General features: G+C 38.5%; 1 protein-coding gene across 1 annotated transcript; it reads right to left on the bottom strand.

The window, feature by feature from the left end:
* Positions 1-1,233: 1,233 nt before the first annotated feature.
* Positions 1,234-22,709, bottom strand: LOC111324658 (alpha-mannosidase 2x). The gene is made up of 29 exons (XM_022928272.2): positions 22,508-22,709; positions 18,708-18,965; positions 18,446-18,590; positions 17,112-17,283; positions 16,268-16,401; positions 15,531-15,704; positions 14,947-15,032; positions 14,089-14,189; positions 13,178-13,310; positions 12,862-12,906; positions 12,510-12,561; positions 12,004-12,073; positions 11,594-11,674; positions 11,229-11,411; positions 10,519-10,636; positions 10,076-10,143; positions 8,692-8,770; positions 7,598-7,684; positions 6,793-6,923; positions 6,167-6,269; positions 5,285-5,407; positions 4,606-4,656; positions 4,327-4,390; positions 3,548-3,609; positions 3,377-3,451; positions 3,041-3,182; positions 2,485-2,621; positions 1,875-2,168; positions 1,234-1,541 (listed from the first exon to the last, which is right to left on the bottom strand). Exons 1-29 carry the CDS (start codon positions 22,625-22,627, stop codon positions 1,389-1,391), a joined length of 3,441 nt encoding a protein of 1,146 aa, XP_022784007.2. The 5' UTR covers positions 22,628-22,709; the 3' UTR covers positions 1,234-1,388.
* Positions 22,710-22,742: the final 33 nt, after the last annotated feature.

Raw genomic sequence — 22,742 nt, 5'->3', positions numbered from 1 at the left:
AAATTACACCCAAAATAAAGAGCTTTCGAAAACTGGGAGATGAAATACATTACAAGCATTTCGCTGTTTACAAAAGCCTTGCTCACTGTTTCGTTCATCAAATAGGCGAAATCGCCTCTTATTGATGGATACATTTGATGACAAGCTTCGTGATTGGCATTAATTCTACTCATTGATTTAAATGCGTTAGGTTATTATGTTTCAAAGCAGTTTTTCAGAAGAATCGAAGTGAGAAAGAAGTTGTTTTATAGTCTGTCTATCAACCCGCTTACGTGGAGAATCTGTTGAAAGAATCCGCTAATCTCTAAAGTGAGACTGTTGTAACGACCCGCAACAGGAGTAAGTTAACATTTAAGTTTTCTGAATTTAGTTACGCGATAAAGACCTGATTTGCGTTTATTCTGATCGGAATTATAAATGTATTTCTTTTAGATCGAATAATCAAAATTAAAGCTTGGCTTGATAGTAGGCGGTTTGTGGCGGTCATTTGAACCAACCAGTTCCGAGTAAGGAGGAAACACTCAGCAAATGTACTTAACGAAGAATTCAACTAAAAGAGACGCGCATAAAAAATTGTTTATTTCATCTTTACATAAAATTCATTCTGAGTTAACAATTCCATCCCTTTGTTGAAAGGGATGGGAATTGTTATCTGTTTTTCGTTTGTTTCATTTCTTTGCTCGTTTTGGTCAGCGGTATTCCACGTGCTTTTAACCATTCAAAACACGAATCAAGCCCTAAACGTTATTATCTCTTAATACAATAGTCAATAGAAGTCCCTGTATAAATAGGTTTGAAAGTTACAGCTCTGGGCCGAGATGTTCAGAACACGATTAGGTAAGACTTAGTTAGAAGTAACTGAATTTTCTTCAGTTTGTAGAGAGTTTACTTCTTTATATTTTGTTATGGAAGTTTTGCCAAAAGGAAAAATCCTTCAAAATTTGGCATACTACGTAGTCACTTTTGTACAAGAGAAAATAAACTAAGTTTACCTTTCTCCCTGGATTAGCCACCTTTCGAACAACCCGGCCCTGAGTACATGCAGTGGGTATCAAATTTTATAACATAAGCCCGTTTATCTAGCCACACTTCCGGTTACCATATAAACATAAGAGCACTTTTTTGGATGGTGAAACCGACCAGCTTTGTTTTGGAGTTAGCGTTTGCTCAATAGACAGAAATTGGCAGGGTAATGAAATGTCTTTTTCACTGGGTAAATTCCATATATAAAAGTTTCTTTTTCATTCAAACTAGGCGGATCTGTTTACTTTCACCAGCCAATTCACCGTGAAAGTGATCAGTGTATGTTTTTTTTTTTTTTTTTTTTTTGCAGGGTGCATCAAATATGCAAATATATTTAAATTCGGTCGCTAACATCTTAAACTTAATCATTTGAGTCTCATCTTGTAAGAATAAAGTTCCATTGGTTCTACGTTCAGGGGAGAGCTGGGATCCAGTTCTTGGTAGTCGTGCAACATTGTCAGAGAAGTCGACTGGAGTTTGTCGATCGACAGATCTTTGAACAAATGGTTCAACTTTACCTGTAAAATAAACCGACAAAAAAGCATGTCAGCCACGCTTCTAATTGTTGTTTACGACTATCGCGAACTTTCGTCGACTCTGCCTGCAATTAGTTGTGGAAAACAACGTTTTCAATTCGATATCTAAAAGAGGGAAAAAGCAGAAGTCGTCTCTGTAGATACAGTCTTGAACTGAAGCTTTTCCACGTTTTCTTATGCATAAACTCAGGTTCTATTGCAGATTACCGCTACCCATCCAAAAATGAAACCACCGACCTCTCGAATGTCCGTTTCTCTCACTTTATCCTATAATTATAATTTGTATAAAATGTTTTAGTTCTTGACTCTCCTCACCTGTCCTTTACTTGTCGTCGCGAGGCACTTGCATTCAAAATTACAATCATATCCTAGACGATGAAGCACTAAGAGAGCCTCGCCACTGGGTCGAGGCCGCTGTTTATCACCTATTGAGCGCAAGTTGACCATGAAGACATCATTGGGTAGACTGGACTGAAAACTTTCGAAATCCGTCAGAAGGTTCTCGGAGTCGACGGACTGAGCTGGAGTTACTAACGTGAACAGTGGGTGATTAAGATGGTGTAGCAATCTGTGACCAAGGAGGGAGGGGTACGCAAGTGGAATGCCGTCCTGCAAAACACATGATTTTTCCGTTAAGCTTGATAGAAAAGATTAAACGAACCAGCACGCCAATCTTAATTAGCTTCTCTGTGCTGTTACTTACACATAACACCTTTAAAGTTAAACCCTCGAAATACTTTAATTTACACGAAGTTTAGTTAATTTTACCTTTCTCTAGATGACTGTATATCTTAGGTTTTAGACAAATTGCAAACTTTACTAAGTCCATTAGCACATTGGAGTCTTAGATAAACAACCCCACAAGCTTTACAGCTATGACAATTATCGTTTTAAAATAAAGGGCTGTTGTTGCTGTTTTACTTACAGGTTCGTGCGGACTTTTGAATCGTTGCACTACCAGCCTGAAGTTAACGGGGGTAACTTTGTTGTCAGTTACACCCTGCCCCAGGCCTCTATTATCATCCTGATACAAACGGCGGTCAAGAACCACTTGAAGTTCACCTGTGTGGCAAAATAATATACTAAATAAATAAAGAATAAAAAGGAATAGCTCTTTTACTTCTGAGATCTTTGAGCTGATTCCTCTCACTGAGGAGCGCACGTTTCTTTTCTGCCTAGTATTAGGAATTAGGCGTTTTATCAAGCAAATATCCAATCCATGATCTACCGGCTGTTGGTGTACATTTATGCACTCTTCTTCAGTGATTGGCTGGAGTACATTTCACCTTTTTAAAAAAGCCAATCTTAGGGACCAGTAATTTCTTATCGCCTTAGAAGGCGATAAATGATGGTTCGTTCCCACCCCCAACTAAGGGAAAAGGCCCTGGGAACGAGGTTGGGCCGGTCTCTTGGTTCGCAACAAGTGCGAAAATGTTTCCTTCGATTTTCCTTCAAAACCACCTCAAGCAAAACAGCAATACCTTCATGCAGACCAGCTACACCATTGGACTGAGCTGACAGAAGTGTCAACCGCGTCGATTTATCTTGAAGGAAAGCCATGGATGGGATTGGGTAAAAGTTGGCTTGGATAGGAATCTTGTCTAGTGTTTTGCGCTTTTGCATCTGATAGTGGAAAAAAGTAAGTGAACAGTGTCAAGAGCTATTAAACTGGTGTCATGAATGGTTATACTAGACAGACATTGACTTACGTCAAACAGCCTATTTATGAAAAAACCTTCGACGTCCTTCGGTTTTCTAATTGCACTGCATAAGCTTGACTTCGTTAAAAATACCGGCTCAACATATCGACTTCTCACCTGAAATCCATTAAGATCAGTGTAATATTCTCGGCCACCATTCCGTACACTGCTTTTTACTCTCATCACCAATTCCTAGATAGAATGGAAATGAAGATTATCCTCGGTTCTTTATTCACCGAAAAAGCTTATCATGAAAGCAAAAGATACCCCCAAGGTTTCGCAATATACCTTGTTCACTTGATTTCGTATGTCTACTTTGTTCTCGATATCCAGAGTTAGTCCTTCGGGCCCTGTTGCAAATTAAAACGTGGAAAATATCTTTAAGGTCCTGTTAAACTCAATTTGAAAGCCATGTTCTACTAGTTTCACATCCTTTTCCAGTTCTCATGGATTGCTCTTTTCGTCCTCTAGTGCGCATCTTTCGCAAACTTATACGAGTAAGAATTTTTGAAAAACGAAAGGAACTCAAAATATAAAATGAAAAATTGTCAAATAATGTAACAGAAAAATCCGAGCCCCAGATGGGACTTGAACCCACAACCCTCCGTGATCTAGTCGGATGCTCTAACCACTGAGCTACTGGAGACTCTATGGTGAGCAAGAGTCAATTTGTGGGCCTCGACTTTAACCGCATCGCGCGGCTACACAGCCAAGTATTAGTCAGCGCATGTGAAACTCACTAACAGCGTGATGCTGTTAGTGAGTTTCACAGGCGCTGACTAATACTTGGCTGTGTAGCCGCGCGATGCGGTTCCAGTCGAGGCCCACAAATTGACTCCTGCTCACCATAGAGTCTCCAGTAGCTCAGTGGTTAGAGCATCCGACTAGATCACGGAGGGTCGTGGGTTCAAGTCCCATCTGGGGTTCGGATTTTTCTATTACATTAAAATTGTTTCATCTTTAAATTGTCAAATACTTGTGAAAAAAAACTTCGAGGCTGGTATCAAAAAATGTCCTGTAAATTGAAACAAGCCGACTTGGGTAAGATCAATCAAGTGCTTACTTACCAGCCACGGAATACAGTCTAACCACATGGACCACATTGGGAAGAGCGACTCGTACTTCTTGCATCTTTCCATGAAAAGCAAAGTAAATTGAAGTATTTTGATTTTTGTTTCTATAAAATTGGACGTAGTCGAAGAACACTACAGACTGAGATACCAAGGCCAGTCACCAACTGCTTGGAATCATGTAAAATATCTTTCTCCACTGTTTTTTGTTTTATTGACCCTCATAGAACACTGCAACCGAAAAAAACGCGCAACCTAACGATCACAATTACTCACCAACTTGCCTTTGCTGACATACACTGTAACCTGCTCTCCAAGACCGTGGGCCTACAAACACACAAGAAAAACAATACACCATGAGAAAAGAAGTCAAGAGTGCTTTTCATTTCAGAGAAATTCACCCGAGTTTAAAGAGAAACAGTTTTAAATTGTTCAAAATTTAACAATTCTCATAGAATCCGAAGTTAATTTCTGAAATATTTTTTATCATTTCAGCACGCCTATACCCCTGGAAATGCTTTCTTATTTAAAATTTTAGGATGGAGACAAACGAAAAGAACTGCACTCAAACCGGCTCGATAAATCCACGTCAAAATTTCCAAGTTTTACCTTAATAGTCAAGTTTCGTGTGGAAAAGATCTGACTGTGAGTATTTGTTTTTTATAGACAACAGAAATAAAAGAGACGAATCTTTGACATCCTAATGACATCACTGGACCATCACTGGATCATCACTGGACCATCACTGGACCATCACTGGACCATCACTGGACCATCACTGCACCATCACTGGACCATCACTGGACCATCACTGGATCATCACTGGACCATCTCTGGTCAATCCCTGAACCATCAACTATGAAACCTTCCTTTCATGTAGAATTCACCGGGGACCTATCACATCGTCCAAAGTACACGGAGGATCCCTAAACTAGCGTATAATGTAAAGACACACCTGAGCGGGGCCGTCCGGCAGAAACAGATACGCTCCACTCCTATCCCCGGACGCTTTTGTGCCATACGACACAAAATCAATGGCAACACTGGTTACGGATCCGTCTTGCTTATCTGTAATGCTCTGAAATATAATTATACACAATAAGATTGGATTTTAGCGGTGGCGCATCTTTTCAGCATCTTTTCAGTGGCGCATCTTTTCAGTGGCGCATCTTTTCAGTGGCGCATCTTTTCTTAGTCTATTGTTTCAGGTCGACCTGGACCAGTCTTAGGTTTTGTGAAGCCGGGTGGAAAACCCTGAAAACAAGGTGAGAAACAATAACAAACTTGACTCGCATGCGAAGCCATTAGCCCGTTCCTCGAATGTACCGGTAGTTATCGGTCCCGAAAAGCTTTTTTTTATTTACCGTGTTTACATTCAACGTCCAGATATTAACAGACTGTACTACATGAACGGCGGCGTTTTACGAGGATTTCCGGCTGAAAAGCAAACGAGCAAAATTAAGATAACTTTTTCGTGTTTGATATCGCCAATCAACTGCCGATACGTCACTTGCCTTTCGCGCTACTCTGTCGGGTTGATGAATGAATGGCAAAGCGTTTACAATTCCCAATTCGACTTTTCTTGACAGTAAAGGCCGATAGTGTTTATAAATAAACAAAATAAGACATTATTGCATGTAGATGTGGAATTCGACGAAACAGAGCGGAGTGGATGGGCACAAAGTCTACTTTGAGTTTTATGTCACTTTGGAACGCGACGAACTAAATGATTATTCATAGGTTTAAATGTACCCCCCCCCCCTCAAAAAAAAAATAAATAAAAATATGAACAGAAGTGAAAGCAAAACACGCAAGCAACTGGAGAAAACTGACTCACCTTAAGCAAACCTCGAAGACTTTCAAATTCAACTTTAAGATTATCATTTTCCAAGAAAATGCTTTCTGATCCAGGTTCCTTGACTCGATGCGCAAATTCCTTCCTTAAACAACAATGTAACTAATAAGTGAATACGATCATTTTCCGAGTCAAGTGCGAATTTCTGTGGGATAGGCACTAACTGCGGTAAAAAGAAAGCTGAGGCCCCTGTCTACGGTGTCATCTTGGCGGAACGAGGCTGAGTTGTTGGGCAGCCTACTCCGTAGTGTTATTTCGGCGGGAAAAAAGCCAATAAACCGGGCTACCATCAGTGTTGGTTTAAGATTACCCTGCATAGGCAGCAGAGAAGGGGATGTCAAATCGTGTTCGACCAAACAGCTTTAAAACGCGTTGCAGCTTTGGTGTGAATGGGATGTAAGCGTAACAACCCTTACCTTGAATAAAGGCTGATAGTTTCTAAAGAAACTGTTTGGGGCTGCGTCGGTGGGGGTAACGAAATAATTTGGATATATCAACAAAGTTGAAATGGTAAATTGGCCACCGTAACGATTACAAAAGCTGACGTTTCGAGCGTAAGCCCTTCGCCCATTTCAACTTTGTTGATATATCCAAATTATAACCCTTACCTTGGTTTTTCAGGATTCCTATTTGTGTTATACTCCGTGATACTGGAGCATTCGCTTAGTTTTGCTCCCAGGCCTGATGACACAAAGTACGTGGTCACACCCAGAGGGGCAACTTTGGCGACAAACACGAGCTGAAATACACAAAATAGGTGAAATACATCAACTTGTACTTGTTGGGAGCAGTAATAACAGTTATCACTGCTTAGAAGAGTTGACTCAAGAGAGTTTGGGACACTACATGTAAACTAGACTACGGGTTGTCCCCCCTTTTCCGGCGAAATCCGTCGCGCGAGTAGAATAAAATGATGGTAGCGCGCCGCGCGGAACCCTGAGAGTGAGGCTAAATCTAAAAGTAAAACATCCCTACTCATGGCCCATCTGATCCCTAAAGTCAACAGGAACTGTTCCTTTAATCTCTCGCCCTCCCCTCCCCCCTTCTCAGCATTTGCAAAAGGAAACCAAAATATATTTGTGGGGGTGATTGATAGGAAAGAAAGATTGAGGAGTTTGGAGATATAACAAGGGGAAGGGATTTACACAAGTTGTTAATTTTACAGTTAGCTAGACTACCAGCATTCCCTTTTACGGCGAAGTCCGTCGCACAAGTGAAAAAACAAATCAGCGAGGTAAAGATTGATTTTAGCGCTGCGCTGAACTCTGGGAGCGATGCGCAGGAAAAGTAGCGTCAGGGTAAGCTATTTATCTTGACTATTATAGACACCGATGCTTTCGCGTGCGCTCAAGTTTCCCAAAACTGGCAAAAGTATTACAAGCAATCAGCTGGCTCCCTGACTTCAGATCTTACTTCGTATTTAGCAGTTGAAATTCTGTTCCTGTGATCCCACCATAAGTTCACCTGGCTGGGAACTTCCTTTCCTCCACTGTCACTGACCTGGATATGAGCAATCAGTTTACAAAGGAATCAATTTTCATCAGTAATCAATCAGTAGACAGATGGAATCATTGTCGCTGCTTCACTAGCACCTCGCGAGTTTTTCGCAAAGCTAGTACCCAGTACCAGACCTCCAATCGCATATTTCAAAAGAAATAATTTGGATATATCAACAAAGTTGAAATAGTAAATTGGCCACCGTAATGATTACAAAAGCTGACGTTTCGAGCGTTAGCCCTTCGTCGGAGCCATTCGCTCCAACGAAGGGCTAACGCTCGAAACGTCAGCTTTTGTATTCATTACGGTGGCCAATTTACCATTTCAACTTTGTTGATATATCCAAATTATTTCGTTACTCCCACCGACGCAGCCCCAAACAGTTTCTTTCGAAACTATCAGCCCTTATTTCAAAAGAAGCCCGTGAGATTCTAGTTCAGCGGAGTCAATGAGAACCTGAGGCCCTTTTCTCGAAAGTCCCGGTAACTCAACGGGCCCGAAGTCATGTTTTACAATCAAAATTTAAAGGATAGGAAAGCAGGTTCTGGCACCCAAACCAGACTTTTTTGTTTCTTTAGCTGATAGTTTTATTGTATCATTTTCAAAACTTTTGAAATCCCTATCTTGAATGAAAACAGAACAGCTTTACGGGCCCGTCAAGTCACCGTGACTTTCGAGAAACGGACCCTTGTTCACAAGCTAAAATTCCGTCAAAACCTAAAAAATCAAAGGGTCTGTTTACTCCTTTAAATTCCAGCCTAAATCGGAGTTGATTGGAGATTTTTTTAGTGTGATTATCACCTTAATATTTAAAACAAATTTTATCCTGAGAGCGTATCGTCGCTGAAAAGCCTTACAGGGGCAGTGTCGACAAGGAATTGTGTTATATAACAAAGAAATGTTTTAAAGGTTAAATATCAAAATTATTTCTTTGCAAGCAGGTGTGGCGATCAAAGGCTGGTCGCAAAAAATCATAACTTAAAAACTAGATACATGTACAATAAACATACCATGGCAGCTGGGTCCGAGACGTGAAGGCTGACTAACTGCTCTCTTTCTGTGGTCAGGGAATTGTAAAATACTACTGCCCTGTAACGACAACGTGACGTCTTTAAGACCTGACTATTGCTCGATTGCTTGTGTTCGTGATCTAAGTCAATTCGGCTTTCGACAGAGTGCTAATTACAGAGTAGTTTTATGTCTACTGGTTGCATTTGCTTTGCTGTCCTTCGCCGCTCAGATTAATTTTATTTAATTTATTAGCTTCGCCGACAGGCAGGGACCCCGCAACAGCTTGCGCCAATTACTGCGGGCCCTAGTACCCACCCCTCCCACCCCAGGGGAGGACATCCACCACACAGTGATCTCGTGCGTGAGAAATTAACGTCTCCTACCCCAACCCTGCAGGAGACGGGACCTACGGTTTATTTGTCCTTATCCGAGAAGACTAGAATGTCTATCCATTTCCTGATATTATAGAAAGGTAGCACATTCTCCTCAGTAATTTTCAGACCTCAAGTGTTGGTCCGGCCGGGTCTCGAACCCTCGACCTCCCGCTCAACAGTCCGGCGCTCTATCCATTGAGCTAACCGGGAGGCGGTTAGTCCAGAAGATTAGCCCCACAATCCGCTAAATCAATCAAATCTAGATGAAAACTAAAACTAATCGCCATTTGGTCAGGCACTCGTGTTTTCCTACTCGTGAGGCAGTTTGAATGTCTTTACGTCTGCTTTTGTGTTCACATATGGAGACTGAATATGTTATGGCGTTTCTTGGTCATTCAAGTTTAACATCACAAGGATGATAACAGGCCTTTTACATGGTCGGGTTCACTAACTTGACGATAATCTATATTAAAGAAATGTGTTGGGTTTCCTTACGGAGCTCTTCATTAGGGACCTTGAGAAACCACGACGGCGACGCCAAGGAAGACTTCGATTAAAAAATGAATTTCTACTCTTAGTTAGAATTTTAAAAATGGCTGCAGCAACTTACTGTCTCATACAGCGCCACAGCTCAACTTCAGCATGACGTATAAAGTAGCCGTTGAGTTCCAAATGGAAATTAAAATAATTTGCCGTCGCGGATTCGGTTCGCAGGCGACGCAAATTTTGGCGATTTCACGTTGTTGTTTTGCATGGGACGGCTAAGAAATGTACAAAGTTTCAAAACGCACGTGCTGAGCTATTGTTCTGCCAATTAGATCTCTTGTTTTTCCACGTCCTCGCTGCCGTTGCCGTCGCCGTCGTGGTTTCTTGAGGTCCCTATTATCTACGCTCTGAGTTCTCGAGTCCCAGTGATATATCTTTTTTTTCACTCCTATTAGCCTTTGTGATTTGTTTTCACAAAAGTGAATCTTAAAAGCGCCCTTATAATACATAACAGTTAGTATACCTTGGTGTGTTGGACAAAGTTAGCACCTCTTTAGTTGGCATAGAATCTTGAGCTTGTCTGGATTCTCCCTAAAACAAAAGTGATACTGAAAAGTTTAACTGAAAATTAAGTGGAATTGTCTCAAAGAATTGGTTACTGTAGGATAATTTAGTATCGGGTTGTTAATTGTTTGGCTGCTTGCTTTTATCATTTAGCTCTTCTTATTTTTTCTTCATCACTCGCTCTATCTCATTCGCCCTTTCGCTTGCTTGTTCAGTCGGCGGTTCGTAGTCTCACTCGTTCGTTCGTTCGTACATTCATTCGTTCGACTTCGGTCGTTGGCTCGCTCGCTCACTCGTTCATTGGTTCGAAGTTGCATCATGCAGTGGAAACCAGATTTCGCCAGCCTTGGGAATTAAATCGTAAACTGCACTAAAACACTAAGAAAAAAACACAATACGTACAAACTTAAGGGGCGGCAACACTCTGTCTGGTGTCCTGTAGCGTGACTTGTCTGATGTCAACAGAAAGTGGGCAGAGTCCTGTATCACTTGCTGCATGTCCTTCAGTGATTGGAGCATCCTAAAGGATGTTAAAACTTTCCGAATTACAACGAAGTTAAAATAATAAAAGCATACAATTCGACAAAAAAGTGCCGAAAACCGAAAGGAAAAACAATCATAATAACTTAAGTTCTTCTCAAGAAAAGAAACATCCGCGCAGGTGGCTGCAATTTAAGCAATTGCAGAAAAGAGGGCCAAAAAATTACGGGCTTCGACGCAATTCGAACCCATGCCTCCCAGATACTAGTTGGGCGCTAGTAGCGCTTGGGCACAGTAAGGACGGAGAGAGGTTGGCCTGAGCACGAGCGTATCTGCGCCGCGGGAAAGAATGAGGTTTTGAGCAAAGCGAGTCGAGGAGAGGTCTGCAATGAGGGTGTAGCACTGATCTGATTAGTGCCAGATCCCCGCAACCTCTCCCTGAATCGTCTCAAAACTTCCCGCGGGTGTAGAAACGCGCGTCCTGCATCGCTATTAACCCTGAAACTCCCAAGATCTGATTGATAATTCTCTCCTCTAGCTGCTACACATTTCTTTGTAAGTTACATTTTAATCAGGGTTAAGTAATGAAAGTGCGTACGTACGCACATAGACACACCCACCGACCCACTCACCTTGTGGCATAATCAACAACTACAAAGTCCTTTGCTGTTCCAGTGATGCCATCATGATGTTGAAATAGACCCAGGTTTCTACGTGCATTTGTCAGAAGACCATAGAGCTGCTCCACAGCAAAACTGGAACTTCCATGGTGGCGCGCATGAGACTCTGCCAAGGAGAATATTATTTCAGCAGCCCTGGGAGAAGTAGTAAGAAAAGAAAACTGTGGTGCCTGAGTGTTTCAGTGTCTAACTTACAGTGACATAATTTATGAGTAAATTATTTTGCTTACAGCTGAAGCAAAACTAAGCACTACCAAACCCGAGGAGCCCATTCATTAGTAGCAGAACTTCTTGTGATACAATTTATAGATACAAACCTGTGCTGGGATTCCAGCGCTCTGTCCATATTCTTGTAGAATGGTCTGGATGTATAGTAGCCACTCCAGTAATGATCATCTCTGTGGGAGAGAAAACAAACTTTGAACAAAAAAAAAAAAAAATTAAATAAACAGATCATAACTGAAGTAAAACAACACTCATCCCACAAAAGACAAATAGAAAGAACTAGGTTGAGAAAAGACACTTGCTATAAGCAACATGCTTTAAACCAAAAAGTCATATACTAACACAGATTCTGTTTCACTTGATGAAAAGCGGTTTTGGCCAAAAAATTAGCTCAGATCATTACTTGTTTACAAATATGATGTTATTGTGAATCACTGGTAGAGATGACAGTTCTTTAACTCAAACACAACTTCTCAAAAATCACTACTCTAGTGAATCTCACCTGTCTGCATAAGTGTAGAAGTCACCGCTCAAAGCTGGGAAGCCTTTTGGATGGCCACCAGGTTCAGTACCTACAATTGAAAACAATATCTATGATAAGAACAAAGCAAATTTGACAGACTTGGCAACATCACATACAATATGAGAACAAGAAAAGAAGATTATAATAAAGTATATGGTAGGTGGCAGGGAAAAGTCTGAGTCGAATCTTTTAAAGACCATAGCTGCTTGTGAATTTACATTTAATTTAATAGGTACCAATAGGAAATGAGAATGTACATACATACATACATACATTTTTTATTGTGTTTTGGGATAAAAGTACAGTAACAGGCCCGCGGGTAGCTAAGCTAATCTAGGCGGGTCATGTTTACAGGAAATAGATACAACTAAATGCAGCTAAAAGTAACAAGAGAACTAAAAAGCTAGAATTGACAACAGTGATTAGAGACTGCTGATAAACTAATGATATTACTAATAATAAATTAATGTCTGTTGGTTTCATACCTGTAGTCTTCCATAGTGCATTGAAATAGTCACTTAAAGTCCCAAATTGTGCCTGAGATCAACAGCAACAAATTTAAGTAAGAATGAAATTTCTATGAAAAACACAAATCAACTTGGGGCCAAATCAGTTTTTAACTAATTGTATAGAGTAAGCTATGGCAAAACTATTCCAAGAAAAAAAGACAAATATGAAGCTGAAATAACTACTGACAATGCATCACATATATAAATTTAGTTATTTGCTATCAAGCCTGATATTCTTCATTTGTTTGTTACTTTCAGTTATAGTTTGTTTTTTTGATTTTTGACTTTTTATCGTTAAATATTAAACCACCAAAATGCAAGTGATTACCTTTGCATTCAACTCTGGATGCGAATTGATATGGTCCATAAGTTTCTGTTTTCAGTGGAAAATAGGAATACCAGGTTAACATTGAATAGCTTGCAACTAATAAAGGTAAAGAAGACTTTTCACATAGAATAGGTATTGTAAGCTATTTTATTATTATTTTTTTTGATACAATTACATGGTTTTTGAACACTGAACATACTCAAGTAGACATTCTTTTTTTTTAAAATCAAACAGCAGTCAAATGCCTCAAATTTCTATACAAAATAGATGGTTTTTCTTAGCAGACAGGTTAAATCCCACACTTCTATAATTGTACCTGATAATTGGTGTACTGCTCATGTGTCTCAAATGTAGTTTCATATCGAAAATCATCTCCCAAAGGCACAAACAACACATTACTTCTGTACAGTTGAGCTTTCTTCTTGTACTGATCTAACAATAATTTGGCTCTGTAAGGTAAAAATAATCAATAACTATAAATATATCAAAACACAAACAAGGTGAGATTTAAATACACAATTTTACATTAGCACAAAGTAAAATGACTAGTAACCTAGAATGCTTCTCACACTGAAGGCTATGACAGATAATCAGGAATGTTCTGAAAACATTTTGATAAACATTTTGTCTTTCAAATTTTGAAGGGAGGGACCTTTAATTACCTAAATAAATATTTAATAAATGCTTTACTTCTTGAATTCCAAAATAGCCTGTGAATGCTCAGATATTGGATTAACTACTGAGGTCAGGTAAAAATTAGAAAAAATCATCACTGCTACTAGAAAACTTGCGTTCTCATTAACTCTGTAATTCCCAATTATAAGGTTAACATGTTACTGCTCTTCTATTAATATCCATACATTTTCCAGTTAACAACTAATGCGAATACTTAAACTAATTAGCTTGAAGTTGTCATCCTGATCCAAAACCAAATTCTCATGACTAATTTACAAGGAGATGAGCAACAGCTTGAGGAAAGAATTAATGATCAGATTTTGGAAGTAAATACTGTAGTTGCAACTTCATGACTTGAACTCAATCTTTAACTTCCACTTTTATGTCCCTTTACATTTTCACCATTAGGGGGTCTAGCAACTTGAATTATGGTACTTCCCTATGTTTTGTTTGTTTTGATTGGCCATTGCCCTAAATCTTATTTTAAGTCAACACCACTCATTCAGTGAAGTACTCCATGAAATAAAATATTTGGAACAGTAACAATTTTACCTTGATGCAACATTGCTATCATCAATTCTTATAGGTGGGACTCTCCATGGGCAGCTTATGCCACCACCTGGCAGACGACGGAAATCAAACTGACAGCAAATCTAGAAATCAAATGGAGCAAATTAAAGTTGAATCTGTTACTGGGAGAAAATAAATTAACCCATTAATGGCCGCAGCTTTTGTGAAAAACTGTGTTTTGAAGCTAGTCGAGCAGATTTCAGGTCACTGTTGTGGTTTTAAAAGCTAAAACTTACCAAAAACCCATTGACAGCTCATACACTCGACGGCCTTTCGATCCAAATGCAAAATGGTGGCCTGAAAATCTCGGGCACGCGCAAAAAGCAAAATTTTGAGATTTCAAAATATCAAAATTTCAAGTTCTTGGGTTGAAAAGTAATGCCCCACTTATGACTTTTACTTTTCTCTCTTTCTCCTGCCATTTTTTTCCCCTCTCCTTGCCTGAAGTTTCTCCTCACTTGCTGGAAATTTAGTAGGCTTCATTTTGGTGTAGAGATTTTTTAGGAAACTACTCATTATTTTCAAACCACATGCTCAGAAAGGTAGGTGGGTAATGGAACAAGATTTTCGTGCAGATTTTCAGGTCAAAGTTACATGGTTTTTTGGCTATTTCTCCAATCTCCTTCACTCAATTGCGCTCATTCTGGTATCGTTTGTAAGATATTTTCAACCTGTTCAAGTACGTGCTCAAAGTTGTGCTCCAGGGTTAAAAGTGATGACGTCACAAGGCATAGAAAGGGCGTGGGTCCACATGGGCGCATACGGGCGCACTGGATGTTAATAGGTTAAGAAACTAGAATTGCTGACCAAAACTCAGTTACTATGTCATACAATGTATACCTTTGGATCTGGACCACAAGTGTGAGGAATATCATAACTGTAAAAAGGCATCATATGGCAAAACATGTCTGTTGATGATCCATGATCTGAAATTCATAATTTTTTAATACACTTTTTCATTTAGTTATTTATGCTTAATAGATAAATATTAAACCTTGGACCCCTGAGAGCAAGTAACATCTGATCTCTACTTCAAACATCACCCCCAAATCACACCCAAGGTCAACAAAATAAATGAAATGATCATCAACTAACTAAAAGAAGCTCTTGATTGCTGACAAATTCTCCTTGTCAGCGCCTTAGAAAATGTACAGAGAACAGTATGGTAAGGAGAATACGCGTACTGATGTTAGATTGTAAGGGGTTAATCCAACAGCACCTAAGTGTACTATTGCAAATATACTGGAAAGTTTCTGGCAACTCAAATGGAACATCAGTATTCAGTTTGACACCATAATGGTGGACTAAGCTCTTACAGGATAAGAGCTTGGGAAAGAGGATCCCCTATAAATTAATCAACTGTTCTTTTTGGTGGTATTAACCCATTTGGCTTGCCACTTTATCAGTTTGAAAGTAAAACTTACCCCAGTTCTGTCGCCACATAAACTCAAGATTTTTTTCCTTGCCAAGATGCTTTTTCACCTGATAGTGTGTCCTTTGAATCAACATGGAATGGAAACCCATGCGTCTTAAAAGATAAGCCATTGTGGGTGTGTGTCCAAAGGGATCAATGGCCCAGCCAGCCATTGGCTTGATTGCTAGTAATATTTTAACAATACATTCAAAATAAGTAGTTTCATAAAAAAAAGACACCAATTTTGGTCAACTGGTGACCATTCTAGGATTCTTTGGACACCAAACAGTGACTTTGAAAATGTTGCCCTTTGAGCACTGCTCCACTATCTGTTTGAACGATTACAGAGCTACAGAGACAAAGAGGCATTTTTGACTCAAATGATGATTCTTCTTTTTTTTAGCATAAAGAGTAGAAGCTATCTGTGAATGGTTGTTGAACTTTCTGCCATTTAAGTTGGGTTCTGCAATGTCATGCACCAAAGTTACAGAATGATTGAACCTTTTTAACACAGTGGCCAAGACACTGGTAATTCTATAAGCACAGTACATTTGAAGACAATGATTTTAATGAACAATAACTTGCCTGGCTACCCTTTGGAATCTACAAAACATAGTAAGAATATCTATGCACAGAAAAATAATTTCAATATCTAACATGGCAGTTTAATTTGGAGGGACCCAGGACAACACTTCAAAATTGACATCATTTTGCATCCTTAATAAAAATTTTTTTTTTCTTCTTCACCTGAACCAAGATTTTTTTCAATCCACTGATGGCCCTCAATCATCTGATCTAGCATGGCATAGTAATGAGTGTTTGCCTCGTCATTCATCACCCATCCTCCCGTTACAATCTCCAACTGGCCATTAGACAACTGTCTGGAAAATAAGCCAACAAAATTTAATAGTAATTTCTATCGATCTAGCATGTATATTCATAAAATAATTTATTACACCACTCGGGAAGTCAGAGGGCCAATAACTAAAATCAACCATTCAAAATGCTCTATTGCTGGTCAATATTCTCTTAGTATTGGACCGGGCACTGTCCCGAATGATACCACACTTGTGTCCCTTTGAACTTCAGTCGTATAATAAATCTCTCATTAACCAAGCTTGCTTGGGACCGTACTGGAAGAATATTGGCCCTCGGTCTTTTTTGTACAGACCTCGCTGCGCTCAGTCCATGCTGTCAAGACCTTGGGCAGATGTTCTCCCAGTACGGCCCTCGCGCTTGGTTAATAAGATATATATACATATATATCAACTGCATTCACAACTCACCGAGAAGGGTCCACAACAATTATTTGGGTTGAAGGATAACTTTAACAACAACAAAATAAGGCTAGTTTCGAGGCCAGGATTTGAGAAATATCTTACTAATATTTTTCAAGATCCAGAAAGTTCAGGGATGAAACATACCAAGAAATTCAAGACTTCATGGATTAAAATAGCTTGACAAAACAACTAATTGGAGCAAACTTCTTTAAAATCAGCCTGGATCATTATTTGACATATTTCAACAACATTTCATATTATGTAGTACAGCTATTAAACACTAAACAAATTAATTTAAAAATGCATCTTACTCTAAAACAAGCTTTTTCCTTTTCTCATCAGCTTCCTTCCACCACATTGACAAATATGACATCTCTGCCCAAATAAACTTTCGATTTTTATCTACTGCAAGTGCATCAACAACATTATCAAGAATATGTCGTGTTTGCTGTGTGTAGTACTGATCTAAAGTCTTGATCCAGCCTGTTAAAGAGATGCAAGCACTTTCATTAGGAAAGCAAAGTCATAATATATAATATGTAACCATGTACTACACTATGTATGGGGGGGGGGGGGAGGGAATGGTGAGGCCTAGGTGCAGTAGTGCTTTCAGGTACAGGTGTAGCAGGTTTAATGTTGTCATGAGTATTTTTAGCCTTAAAAGATAGTAATGATACAGTCAAACCTGATTTAAGTGGTCTGTGACCCATGCAGAATGGCAGGGTGGCTGCTTAATACAGGTTGTCACCACTTAATACAAGTTCCACAGATAAGGGATATCATAAAATGATACACAATGTTACTTTATGCTATAACTGACTCCTTTATGTACAGAATCTCCCTAAAAAATACTTTGTACTTTTGAGGGAGAAGCATGGATTAAAAATTACTTGAAAGATTATTCTTAGTTTTAGTTGAGTGGTTCAGCTTTAAGTCAAAAGTACGACCAAACACGTATCAAGAAATGGTCAATTGTTCCGGCTCAATTTCACACATTAAGTAGTAAACAATAGTCCTATTTTTCTTTGTAGCGCTGAGGGACTTTGGCCGAAGCGACGCGAAAAAGTTCGTGACTAATTGGAAAAAAAATTTTGGCATCACAATTAAGCTATTTTGGAAGAGTAGGTAGCGCCTATTTGCACACGACAGGTAAATTGTCACCGGAGTACCCCAAGGGAAAATTAAATGCTGATTTAGCCGCTTTGGAGAAGTGGGTAGCGTAAATTTGTCTCATCGAGTCAACTCTCAATGGTCTACTCCAGGAAAAAATTGACCGCTAATGTTGCAATGCACACATCGAGAAATCAAAATAAGTCGTGTCTCATTCAGACCACCTCTCTCTGTATAAATCTTTCTCCAGAAACTGTCATAGTTCTAAACTAAAGTCGTCATAGTTCTAAACTAAAGTCTAGTCTTTCCGAGCATTTAAATTTCCCGCTCGTATGCTAATCGGAAACTTCGACAAATCCCTCGTGTGTTCTGAAGCTGTTGCGCCATTGTTCAAAAATGGCCATATAGGGTCATTTTTCGCTTGTCTAACAAAGCCTATTGTTATCAAATTTGAGCCACTTTTCTTGATACGAAGGAACAAATTAACATAGTCTAAGAATATTACAAACAATGCCAAAACATTCAACTACTGTACCTGGGTCATTATGCGAGTGAGGTACAACAAACACATTTAAAGGCTCCTTTTCAAATGCTGTGTCATCATATCGCACGTCCCAACCCTGCTTCCATGCACCGCCATTAATGTTATCAAATGGCATCACATCAAACATGTCTAACATCTGCATCAAAAAAGAGAAAGATGTTTCAACTTTATTCTCAGTAAGGACTGACTTGACATGGAGGCAACACAAAGAATGTGATGAAAAGTATAATCATCTAGTTCTGTTGAACATCACCTTCACATTGGCTGATTTTCCTGAAGCTGAGCCAGAGAACACACAACCATCATCTACATCATTAGCAGGCACTACAGGTCTTCTTACTGGTGCCAAGTCCCTTGTCTTGTCAGTTGGCGGATTGTGACCATTAAATCTTAATTTATCAATAGCATTCTGCATGCCATCAATAATTTTTCCAGATCTGACTAAGTCTACTTGAAGTTTATCTATATCTCTCTCCAGGAGATCTAGAGGTTCTTTTACATTCTTAGCAACCTGGAAAACATTTCATATGTAGTGTATAAGTTATAAATACATCTTGAATCAACTGAAATAACTAAATCTACACCTGGGTGTGCACATGAATCACAAGCCAAAACGACTTCAGTTGGTGTAAACTGCAGTCTACTAAGTAATGGGTGTGGCCACTGTGAGCCATGAGGTACGGTCAACTGCAGACTCCTAGTTGAACTGTCATAGCAGTATGGTCCTATATTCTACACAAACCAAAAGAATGATGTAACCCTTTCACTCCAAAGATCTTATTAAGTAATTCTCCTTACTGTCTGCTATATAATCAGTCAATCAATATCAATCAATTGTTTATACAGGGGGTGGTCACGACATAAATTTGAAATTTGACAGTTACAAAATCATTAAATCTTTTGCATTTGCATGTGAGTTTGGAGAATTCAGAGAATTAAAGGATCACAGTTACTATACCAGCATTACTATGGATTTGTAGTCCTTCTTCTCTTACAAGTATCTACATGTAAAGTCAAGAATTTGTGACTGAATAAATATACTTACTCCCAAATTTATGTATAGCTGCAATGAAACCTAATTCTTAAGTAAAAAAAAATTCAATTTAATTTGTACAGTTGCTTGTTTTGTATTTTTAATTTTGCATGTCCACAATTTTGTCATCTTAACTCAGGGCCATGAGACAAAGGAAATTGAGAATCACCACTTGTACAAAATCTATTTATCTATGAATAAAATTTAACAAAGACATTCATTGGATTGAAATTTAGTAAATTTCATAATTTGATTAAATTCAATTTGATTATTTCAGAATTTTTCAATTTATATAATAATAATAATAATAATAATAATAATAATAATAATAATGGTCTTTATTAAAAGCAATAATGCATCAACTGTGTCATTATTTACAAAGAATGAAATATAAAACAGATTAAGATAGAAAATACAACTAACTATTAATGGCAGACAATGCTAAAAAGACATCTATTTACAAAAGCAGGGGTTTCATTAATGTTTTTTGCAGGAGGGCAACTGGTTTTCACAGGTGGGCAAAACTCTTTGAACTGAACTTCTTTAGAAGATAAACTTTCCTCCAGATGGTCAAATCAGGTGGGCAAAGCCGTCCTCACAACCAGTCAATTTGCCCGGTGCCTGGCCCTTAATGAAACCCCTGCAAAAGTGGATTTAAAACGTGAAGTATGAACTCTAGGTAATATATAATCTTGGCCCCCGCTGCGTAATTGCCTAGTATGTCTCGGCGGTAAAAGATCATCAAGTGCAGTGATATTTGAAGTGATCTTGATCCATAGTTTGCTATCTCTGGTGGCTAAAATGTCACAAATACTAAATTTAATTTCTTCAAACAATATCCAGACTTAAAAGCCCTAGCAAACAGTTTGTCTATTCTCTTAAGATATTTATCATAATAACAGCAACCCCACACCTCCATAGCGTATGTGAAGACTGAAATAATATATGCCTTGGCACAAGAGAAATTCTTCCTAATGTTGATATCACTAAATCAGGGAATTGTAGTAATAGTAGCTTGTCATTTCTTGACTCCAAATAAAACAACAGAAATAATCTCAAGGCTCAAAATAATTTACTGGTTGGCACCTGTCAAGTTGTCCGATCAGACCTCTTTTTATTTGGACACAACCCAATATCCTTTAGTTCTAACCTAAATAAATCCCACTACCCCCTACTGCAATGAGTTTATTCACCATGCTTTATTGTACATGCAGCCTCGAACAAAGGTTAAATTACTCAGCACTCACAAAAGATACTTTAATACTACACCTAAATTTTTAAACCTATTTGCACCTTGACAAATCATTATTGACCACTTTCATAAATGGCTGCCGGATTGATACTCTTTTGTTTAAATTTAAATTAGCCTTTCTGGCCTCGTTCTCCAGTTCAAAATTCAAAAGAATGCATTATCTCAAGCGAGACCAGTGGGCTAATTTGAATTTAAACAAAAGAATATCAATCCGGCAGCCATTTATGAAAGTGGCATACATTGAAAAGGAAAACCTCATAAACAGTTACTTTCCACGCACATAAACATGCGCTTACTACAACACTAGTTTCATCTACAGACCTCTTCAGTTGCATGCGATGTATCGTTAAAAAATTCAAATCTCAGGTGACTTCATATAACATTGCATGAGGAATAATCTGGTATCTAGTTACATAACAACGACACCAAAGGAAAACTGATAAAACTGTTACAATAACAGTGCTAAAGTAAAACTGATAAAACAATAAAAGTAAAAAATAACAACAGACTAGAATTTGGTTTCATTGTGCAATAGTCATGATTATGATAAAATGTTTGTAGCCTCATTTACGATTGTGTGACAACAGCCCTGGGGATCCAGAAATAACTCCACTGAGTCTCGCTTTTCGTGTTTATCAGTTGATCTTGTTGAACTTTACTTATTAGAAATCACAAAGTTTGCCTCCCCCATTTTATGTTTTTGACATCAACTTAACTGAAAATAATTTATGCAAAAAACCCTCTTATTCAATAAAAATGTTTATTTTAATCAGAGCAGGTAGTCATTCTTATGTATTTAGGTTAGAGTTTTGCCATCAAATGAATGAAAAAGATGGAACAATAATTCATGAGGGATTAAACGAAACATCAGTTCTCTTCAGAACAAATAAACGATCCTCAATAACAAAAAAAATTGCGTATATGTGCACGATCCTTCGCAGTAAAGCACTATTTGAGCAATAGTGAAAATCAGACCTGAAAAAAATTTTTTTCAGGTCTGATTTTCACTATTGCTCAAATAGTGCTTTACTGCGAAGGATCGTGCACATATACATTTCATAACCGCAGTTCATACATATGTTTCATATGTTTGTTGTTGTTTAAAAAAAATTGCATCACACGTAAAATTTTGAGGTAAATAAATTCGACGTAAATAAAACCCAATCAAGTAGGTATTTCTCAAAAGCTGGAAAATATAAGACAATGAAACCTATCAAAGTACGATTTTAGAATTTTCAACCCTTCTGTTTACATGCCGACATGTCAGAAGATCCCAATTTGCTAACTAAAGCTATACAGGCATCTTAAACACCTGTTAGAAGCACAGAATAACATCGAGTCTCTAAGTACAATTCACACCCGAATTTATATACGTCAGTAGGATGTTATAATTGTACACGTGCATAAACAAATCAGCAAGGTATAAGCCTCTAAGGACTTCATTAAATCAAAACAAGCCACGTTTGAAAATTTCATGAAAATTTAGCTTGCCGCATCGCACAGACGCAACTATAATTTATAATATTTAGAACAACTAAAACCCCTGTTACTTATAGCCAAGCAACCGCTGGATCGAATTCAGGGGTTTCTTCCGAAAGAAAAGAAATAAACTTTGCATCGGTTGATTCTTTAAACAGGATATTAACGGATATAAAATTAACTCAGAAGGTAAATAACGCCAGGTGCTTGTGGAAATCGAATTTATGACTTTCCTTGAAGAATTTGTGATGTCAACCAAATTATGTTTGCCAGCCTCAAGCTGGGTTACCTCAGTTTTGAAGATATCGTGAGAGCTTGGTATTCTTCCTAGTTGATCCACCACCATATACATGGAAAAGAAAAAGACACAGAACATGGCCCCGCCGAGTAAGACAATCCATTTTTTCATTGTCCACGAAATCCTCGCAAAATCCTTTTTACGAGCTACAGATTCGAACTGACGTCGATATAGCTCCCGTTTCAGTCACTGAGAGAGTTTGGCCTAGGCACTAGTGTCAAGTCCC

This window comes from Stylophora pistillata, chromosome 1 (genome assembly GCF_964205215.1).
Source record: "Stylophora pistillata chromosome 1, jaStyPist1.2, whole genome shotgun sequence".
Lineage (NCBI taxonomy): Eukaryota > Metazoa > Cnidaria > Anthozoa > Scleractinia > Pocilloporidae > Stylophora > Stylophora pistillata.
Note: the sequence above shows the minus strand (reverse complement) of the source record. Positions and strands in the feature narration are given on the sequence as shown.

Bases quoted from the DNA above. Each gene is read 5' to 3' on its own strand.
- LOC111324658 (XM_022928272.2), bottom strand. From the start codon at position 22,627: ATGAAAAAATGGATTGTCTTACTCGGCGGGGCCATGTTCTGTGTCTTT. The intron at 5,408-6,166 runs GTGAGTCAGTTT...ATTATATTTCAG, and splicing joins GTCTTCGAGGTTTGCTTAAG to AGCATTACAGATAAGCAAGA. The intron at 3,610-4,326 runs GTAAGTAAGCAC...AATTTGCAACAG, and splicing joins TAGACTGTATTCCGTGGCTG to GGCCCGAAGGACTAACTCTG.